The sequence below is a fragment of the Hordeum vulgare genome, chromosome 6H (assembly GCF_904849725.1).
Source record: "Hordeum vulgare subsp. vulgare chromosome 6H, MorexV3_pseudomolecules_assembly, whole genome shotgun sequence".
NCBI lineage: Eukaryota > Viridiplantae > Streptophyta > Magnoliopsida > Poales > Poaceae > Hordeum > Hordeum vulgare.
In genome coordinates, this window is record NC_058523.1 from 65,066,881 (window position 1) to 65,075,870 (window position 8,990).

The window sequence follows — 8,990 nt, forward strand, 5'->3', positions numbered from 1 at the left end:
GTAATTATATTAGTGTGTTCTCCTTTGGTATTCATGGTAATGTCCCTTGTCTCGTCGTGTCCATGAAATGCTTCTTCTGTTTGTGTGCACTGTAATATGTTCTTTTGATCCAGTTTCTGCTCGGATACATTTAAGAAAGTGCTCCTCTGTCTGTGCATATGATACAATGCGTGTACTAAATAGCTGTTTAGCTGCTAGCTCATCACACTTGTGTGTGGTTTCGCAGATTCACACGGCCAGCATCTTGTACAATTACTACCACAGGAAGATGTCGCCGCAGCTTGCTTTTGCAGATGCCAAGCGGTTTCTTGTGTGTGCTTCTCTTTCTGCTGGAGAGGATCTGCTTGCATACTTGAGTATGGTTCATGAGCGTGAGAGCAATCCTGGCAAGCATGTGAGTTTATCTGTTACTGACAGAGCAGCAATACAGGCATGTGAGATCGCTCAAGAACTCGACGCGAGCAAAAATTCTCCAGACATGGCAATGTGGCCAATATCAAAAGTTGCTGTGCTTCTTCTTGATCCGACAAGAAAAAAATGTTTGATTGAGTATAGTGCTAATACCAAGGGTATCTGGTCAATCATAGAGAAGGAATTAGATGCAACAGCTGGTAATTCACACAGTACCAACCAGCCAGCAGGCCAGGAATCAACAGGTAAAGGAAACTTGGGTGCTCTGAATACACCATATATGCTTCATCAACAAGCCTATTCAGAGGTGGAACGTAGAACAGGTCAGATTTTATAATTACAGCCCGTAATTTTATATATCGATATATGTCATTTTATTTTCGTCTTTTGAGTTGGCAAGGTATTGCTTCTATCCGATATTAAACTGTCAACTCTTAAATTTTCATCCTAGAGCATTGAGATAAAGTGTGCAACCTTTGTGTCTACAGAGCCATGTCTCTGTAGTTTCCTCACTTGGATCTGGTGACTATTAGTACGGAATGTTGATCAGAGTTTCTGGTAAATAAGTATTTACATAAGTTACTGTTGCAAATGGTCCTAAATTTAAACTGCCAATGAAGCCAAAAAATGAGTTTGACTTGTACACTTCCTTTACATCAAACAAGAATAAGTGCATGGTCCCAGAATGTACCCAAAAATGTACCTCTGTCTTGTTTTTGACTAGTGTAAAACCATTTATATTCGGAACAAACAAGAACGTCAGCAAATATAATAAGTTAAATTCTTTGCCGCTACATTGTTCGTCTCATTTGTTTTGGTTGTGTACAAGCTGTGAGTTACTGAAACTTGATTTAATTTCATCAACTTGCAGATTGAAAATAACTTGGGACACTATAATGGTTGATTCCCTTGTACATGACCTGATAGCCACAAATTGTTTGCTAGAGACCGCTATTTATTTGGTTCTATACATATAATAGTTCAAAAAGTGTAATTTATGAACTTGATTTTGTTAATATTATGTTTATTTTCTGTTTGATCCACCTATGCATTGTTTGCTGCTCACTATGGTAAATTTATGGTCTTAATAGGAATGAAGGGCTCAAACTTGCGTCTTCTCGATGAAACTTTGGCATACTCGTTGAGTAAAGAAAGGACGACTACCAAGTTATTTATTTTGGAGTATGAGCAAACCGTGAACAGCAACCTTGTGGAAATGTGTCTAGAAGAGTTGATTAGCAGGTTTCCGTTTACCTACTAGATAATTTTATGATTTTAAGTTAGATCCCTTTTGATCAACCGCTAGTCAATTTATCGAATAGGACCATTGTATGGTTCATCTTGATGGAAAGCAATACTCTTTCTCAACGGTACTGACATTTTTGGTTTTCCTCTTTCACAGTATGACTGGTCCGCTATTTGCAAATGATCCATTTCCAAAAACAACATCTGTAGTTGAGTATTATCACATTCTTCCTTATAAGGAGATTTTGTTTGAACTCCTCCACAGGTAACATATGATTTGTTCTAGGTTATTTATGCATGATAGTAGGGCAATGGAACCTTTTGGGTAATGATGGTAAATATAACACTTCACATGTTTCAGGAAATGGCCTTCTGATTCTCCACTAAACGAACAATCACATCGACATGGAAAAGGTTCATTGCACTCTGTAATAGATGAAAATGTGGAAGAGCAAGATGTGAATAGCACGTCTAAGATGCAAAAACCAGTTACAAGAGTGTCAACTCCAAAGCAAAGCAAACAAGCAATTGGTGCCAATAGCAACCAGGACTACAGGACCAGCAAGCACAAAAGAAACAGCAAAAGAAAATCTGAAGCCTCCAGGGCTGATGTCTGTGCAGAGGATCCAGATGGTGAGATGCACACAATAGAAAATGGTCCACCTCCTGTTATTATTGATGTGGAAACTTCAAAACCCCTGACTAAGTCAAGAAATACAAAAGCTGCAGCTGCAGCAAGTCGAGAAACTAAAATCCTACAAGCCGGTTAGTCACTTTAACTGTATTTTGAATTTACCGATCACATTGTTCCTTATTTGTGTTCTTATACAATCAACTTTAATTGTTCAAGTAGAGAAGAACAAAACACAGAAGCAGTCTAGACGTTACAATGTGCCCCAAGATGTCTTTCCTGTAGAGGTAAGCCAATTTACAGCTTGAAAGTATTGAAAAACTACAATACTAGGATACATCAGGATCACACGCACCCTAAAATGGTTCTAGAAAATAAACTTCAAATAGGTTGACCTTGTAACTATTAATTTGTATGGTTCCCTCCTTGTCTATAAAAATGTTATCGTGATGATTGTTGCTCTTTATTCTATTTGTTTGTGTTCTCATATGCACTCTACTATAAGTCTATAAGTACCTCAGACTTAGAGCATTTCTCATTGGCCATCACATGTCTCCACGTGAATGTTTGGAAAATTGTGACAGCACATTTATAAAGGGGAAGACCGTGCAGTCCATTCCTATCAAATAAGGGATAATATAACATTTAGTATAAAGTATGGTGTATTAGTGACGAAAAATATCTTATTGTTAGGAAAGTATCAATTGGTAGATCTTATTATTAGTACCCACACCCTAATAGATCATCTCGATATAAAGAGAGGAGCCACAACCTCCATGGTCAATCGACCCAAAGAAGTATTTATCCTTTTCATGGGTCAGTTTCAGATGAGTAGGTGATGACTAGGCCACGTTTTTTGTGTGATTCATCCACTCTGCTTTAACTTGAAGAACTAAGAAGGTCTTTGTTCGCTGATTTCCTCACGTAATTAGCATACACCGTGAGCCAAAAACTTTACGGCCGTTTGGTTTACATATGGTTGGGCTCAGTTACCAGTTTACCACATAATCGGATACAACACCATTCATTGCCGATTACGCCCAAAATCTACCGTAACAAAAGTGATACCAGAGGGGTCCTGCAGATCTCCTCCCTACACCTTCCTTCCTCCTGGCCGCACCTTCCTCCCACCCTAGGCTTCCCCACACGACGGCCAGTAGCACCTTACCAATTGATCCCCTCCTTCATGGAGAAGCATAGCCTCCCGCAAGAAGATTTTTCGGTGTTAGTGGAGATCGGTTCGGTGCTGGTTTGTGAGGGGATCAATGTGGCGACTAAGTAAGCGACAAATCCAGCCGTTGAGGATGTGACTGCTTCCTCCATCCAGGAGGATGTAAGGCCTATGAGGAGACGGTGTTCTTGGCACGGGGTACACAGCCAAGGAAGCGACAAAGTCCATGGCTGATGATAAGGGATTATATCTGAATTAACGAGTGTTTTCTTCCCCAAATTTAGTTTGATTTTTCAATTGTTCTCCTTGGTTTGGATTTTGAGGAATTCCTATGCCTACGAATGATTGTCTTCACCTGATCTTTATTTTCAAATTGTAATTCTTGTGCTTGGAAGTTGGAGTGTTCAGGTGATGTTCTTTTGACTAATAGTGGCAACCATTATAACCAGGAAACAGATTTTGGTTTTCCCTATTCCATTTGCGATACCAGTGCATTATGTGTAAGTTGCTGTTTGTTTTACTTTATTGCTCAACCAAACACCTCCAAATTGTTCTATCAGGCACCACATGTTGATCTAAAGAACCGTGCTTTGGAACGTCAAAATATGGATGTGTCAGAAAAGTCAGGTTCGGGTAAACCTACCCAAGACTGCTTAATTTTCCTATTATTGGTTCTTGGTCCTCCCAAGTTTTTAATCTATGTGTTCCAAATTTCATTGAAGGCGGCACCACCGAGTACACCAATGACCAGATGTATGATTCCCTGCGATCAATTCAGAAAATACGAGATGATATTGTATGTTATATGTCTTTTCTTTTATTCAGGAAAAAAAATGATGCCTCTTTACTATAATTTTCTCCTATTCTCTCTTTGTTTCAGCTTCGCAAGGAATGCATACTTCAAGAACGAAGTGCTCAGTGTGATATGGACATTCAGACAATCTTGAGTGGTATTCTACCCTTTTAACATTTTAGAAATGCTTACATTTGTAATCAAGCTGTAGAACTGTTACACTTTTGTGGCCAACATTATGGGCATGTTTTTCTGGGAGCCATACGTTTCCAAAAGTTCTGTGATAAACTGTGGTGTATCGTTCTTTTCATTGTGAACAAATCGTCCACCGCACTTTGTGATGTACAAATCATCCGTCAGAAGTGTGGCAAGTTGTTTCTATATCAGGTCCACACTTCTTGTACTCATCATGTTCTAAAACTTAATGCAGAAGGGAAGATGACACCAAAAACTGTGTCAATAATACACAAATACAAGGAAACTTGCTCAGATATGATGGATCTTGCCAAATCATCTTGCTCTGGAGATGGTGGCCAATCCATCACTCAGAGGAAGGGATTGAGGGAGGCACTCCTCCGACACAATTCATGCGAGGCAAGAAACCTCAAAAGCTGAACTAATGTATTACAGTAGAATTTTAAATGCCACCTGTACCTTTAACACTTGTCAGTGCAGGAACTTGATGAGATCTGCCGTGGGGGCAATTGGATATTCCCAAGATACACAGTAGTACCTTCAGTATCAGATGGTATGTACAAATATTTACTTTTATCTCTTTGATCTTCTGGATGGACAAGCATTAGGTCCTTGGATCCTATAACCATACGAATTAGGAATACCATGCAGATGAGTCTTGTACCACGTACTTTCTGATTATTGTTTATCGAATTCAACCCCTATAGTTCTTGGTTCGTTTCCTGCATTGTGATCATAACATACATAATGTACTGTGCTAACCATGCCTAGACCAAAAGAGTTTTCAAGGTGTCAGATCAATTGGCAAGTTTTCTCTTTTGGTATCATGTAGCAATCCACATAGGCCACTTGTTTGTTTACCACATGTGTTAGGTTTGTTTAACGTTCGATCGATCAATGCTTTCCTCAGACATGTGTGCACCCTTTTAGGCTTTATTTCAGATCAGACTGATTAGGTCCCCAGTTAGCAATAACCAGAACTGATAGTTGATTGACTATCATCTCGTACCTCTCATAGCTCCCTGTTCTGAGCACTTATTCACTAGCCCTTTAACTATCTTTTCAGGAATGTTCCACGCCAGTGTACTTTTGACATGCCCCGAGTTTGAGATGAGCATCACTGGCGGCCCTCGTCCGACCGCACACGAGGCGAGGTGCTCAGCAGCTGCCAATATGATACTGGAGCTTCACAAGAAGGCGGAGGAGCAAGAACAGTAGGATACCTGGTGCAAAAATTACAACTCCTAAATTGCGGTACTGCAGGTGGATGGAACGAGTTGTTATTTAGTCCTTACAACTTTGAACCAAACTTCGTGTGAAACATAATCTCATGTTGGTACCTGGTCTTAGCTATTTTACCTTCCAGAGGAGGAGATGACTCCTTGTGTTGTTGTCGGTATTATGGCTGTTTGTTAAGGTCATGATAAACCCCAGACTGTTATTTGGAAAATTCTGTGACTCTGCAGCCGCAATGTCTGTTTTGTTACGGGGGTGAACACAAATTGTCCAGCTTTTTTTTCTTTTTTCGAACCGGGCTTCTCCCCTTTCCATTATAAAGCATAACGGAAATACATTGTTTTCAGCCGAAACAGATAGAGGGAAAGAGGGAGAAGCGAGTTCGGGGCAATACCAGGAAACCCACCATCTGTGCCTGTCATCAGGAACGCAAGACTATGGGGCGAAAACCTAATATCACCCAAACTCGCCAGAACAAAGAAAGAAGAAAGTACCACCAAGTATCGCATACAGACACTACCAGGCAACGCACAACCAGAAACTACCAGCACTGAGTATCGACCACACAGGGGTCATCACAACAAAAAGACACTACGAAGATGCAACTCAACAACATCAGCTTCTTCATCGCCCTCAGACCCGCTTTTTGCAATTCATCAGAAATCTCACCATTCTTCCCACTTATCTTCTTCATCGTTCTCCTCCCTGAAATCCTGTGTAGGTGGTCCACATAGAAGTAGTATATGTGATGCATTGACCTTCAGCATGTATCAGTGGCTTGACTAGGGGTGCTATGATCATGTATATAGTAAAATCCCTTTCCCCTAGCCCGGAAACCACACATCGGAGCCACACATTCCCAAGGGAGCAAAGTATTGCACACAGTAATAAGATGACCATGATTTCCACATCTTCCACAGATAGCACGAGGACAATAAGCAGATGCATGACCCGTATCCTTGCATGTAACACAAACCTCTGCACCTCCCACTAGTGGGGAGATGTTCCTCTTGCTAGGGGTAGGATGACGGCGATCCTGAAGCTGGTTTGGACCTTGACGAAGCTCTTGCCGACCGCCTGCGCCTCCACCGGTCGTAGTGGTGTTGTTGTTGTCGCCCCACTTCTCGGATCCACGCGCGCCTCCTTGATCCCCCGCTGTTGCGTCCCATCGCGCCTTGTCTGACGACCCATGGCGCGGATCGACGTTGGAGGAGCCGCCGTCCTCGGTGTCACGCAACCACACCATGTTGCGGCCACCACCGCCGTTTCCGCGGTCGCAACCTCCTCCGCGCCAAAATCGCCCTCCTCCGCGCCCAAATCTTCCTTCCCCGCCTCCATCACTGCGATTGAAGCGGTTACCCCCCTCCCGGACCGCCATGGTACGCGGCGGAGAGGCAGCAACCTGCGCAAATGATCTCTGGTCGCCTCTCACCTTCCCTTCCCACCAGCCGAAGGAAGAAGGAGCCCTAGGAGTAGGAACCCTAGATGCGTCCCAGAAGTGGCTGAGGAGAGAGTCGAGGTCGAGATCGAGATCTGATTCCCGACTAGTGGAGGTTGCGGGAGTGGGGGCGGGGGTGGGGGGAGGGGTGGGGGTGGGTGGGGAGATAACCCTAGCGACCCCTGTAGCGACCGGGCCCCCGTGGACCTCCGCAACCCTCAACGCGGGTTTCGGCCCGAGTATCCCAGGGTCGATCGACCTCGGCGGTACATGGCTGCCACGTATGGGCACGTGTACCCGCCCGACGGTGATCTCCCTCGCGGTGGGCGGCGCCGGCGACGAACTGCGTCGGCCGGCCTCGGTCGCCAGTGGGGAGGAGGAAGGAGTCATTCGTCCCAAATTGTCCAGCTATTTCTTGAATTCTTGTTGACTCATAGTTATTCAGTCGACGCGGCCAGTGTTTCTTTGCTGATCGCTAGGTACCTTGCCTTCTTGCATTGCTCTGCAGACATGCTGTTGTAATCAATGACAATAACACATTAACACGAGTTGCTTACTTCTTGGGAATATAGGTTTTGAGCATAATCCCTTGGATCTCATCTTGTACATCATCATGTACGTGTCCAGATTTGCTCTTCTTAGGGTATTTCTAGCCGATCCCTTACAATTTAGGTCCTTAAATTTAAGAAAAAATGTTCCTAGCCAAACTCTTACATTTCACTCCCTATAACATTTTTGCACAAAATTTCATTGAACACACAAATTGAAAGTACTCAATTTAAACAAAGGTACCACATCATACATTGCATAGCATAAATTTAGATAGTTCGGATTAAACTAACATAAATTTAAATAGTTCTAATTTTCTCCGGCGATGAGCTTACCGCAATCCAATATGTCGCCTCTTGAGTCGTCAAACAAAAGTTTGATTGCGAAGGGTTCGGCCTCGTCTGCTCCGCAGCCTGGTAGGTGCCTATACAATGCCTCTCCACCATGTCCAAATCGCGATTTTCCGACACCCATGTCCCTCATGACCGTTGCCGCACGCTGTGGTACATCTTCCTCGGATTCTAGTCACTAGTGGGGACGGGGCCTTTAGCCCCGGCTCATAAGGGGCTTTAGTCCCGGTTCACCTACCGGGACTAAAGGGGCGGGACTAAAGGCCTAACCTTTAGTCCCGGCCCTGTTCCAAGCCGGGACTAAAGGTCCTTCACGTGGGCGCCTCGTAGCGCCCTCAGGGGCAGACCCTTTAGTCCCGGTTCGTTACACGGACCGAGACTAAAGAGTTTCAGATTTTGTTTATTTTTGGGTTTTAGGGTTTTAGGGTTTAGGCGTTCGGGAGATTAACGTGATGCCTCGTTTGGTGTTCGGGAATTAGTTTTCATATAATTTAAATAGAAATAGTTATGCATATATATATAAGATTAACTTATCTTACAAGCGAGCATATATATACAATTATATGGAGATCTGAATTATCGGGACTAGAGCCCGTCTATTCGATTACATGGACGAACATTAGTAATGGCCCCTAGCTACACTAAATCGTCCTTTGTCATCTATAGCTTCCGTCCTCAGAAAGGTCGCAAGCTCCTCTGCAACAGCAATCGCACGTTGCTCTGGTAGGACCTTCGTCCTCATGGCCGTGTACTATATAAGAAGGGGAGATGAATATGAATATCAATCATGATAACAAAGAATGACGGGTAAAAATAGAGGTGTGAATGTTCATTGCTTACGTCGAATCTTTGATCCTTGTGCTCACAGGTAAACGTGCGAATGGTCTCGCAAACATAGTATCCGCATAGATGCGTTCCCCGTGGCTGCTGGTCGCACTTTACGAGAATAGAATATATATAATCAAAATAAT

At 43.2% G+C, this 8,990-nt stretch overlaps 1 protein-coding gene across 3 annotated transcripts; it reads left to right on the top strand.

Moving 5' to 3' along the window:
* Positions 1-212: 212 nt before the first annotated feature.
* LOC123404538 lies at positions 213-5,942 on the top strand. 3 transcript variants are annotated; one of them, XM_045098460.1, is made up of 11 exons: positions 213-734; positions 1,503-1,653; positions 1,814-1,921; positions 2,018-2,421; positions 2,507-2,574; positions 4,019-4,091; positions 4,181-4,254; positions 4,339-4,408; positions 4,682-4,845; positions 4,927-4,999; positions 5,513-5,942. In XM_045098460.1, exons 1-11 carry the CDS (start codon positions 269-271, stop codon positions 5,662-5,664), a joined length of 1,803 nt encoding a protein of 600 aa, XP_044954395.1. In that variant the 5' UTR covers positions 213-268; the 3' UTR covers positions 5,665-5,942. The 3 variants fall into 3 exon arrangements, with proteins under 3 accessions (XP_044954395.1, XP_044954397.1, XP_044954398.1); XM_045098462.1 differs by having other exon boundaries at positions 2,510-2,574; XM_045098463.1 differs by having other exon boundaries at positions 214-734; positions 4,019-4,085.
* Positions 5,943-8,990: the final 3,048 nt, after the last annotated feature.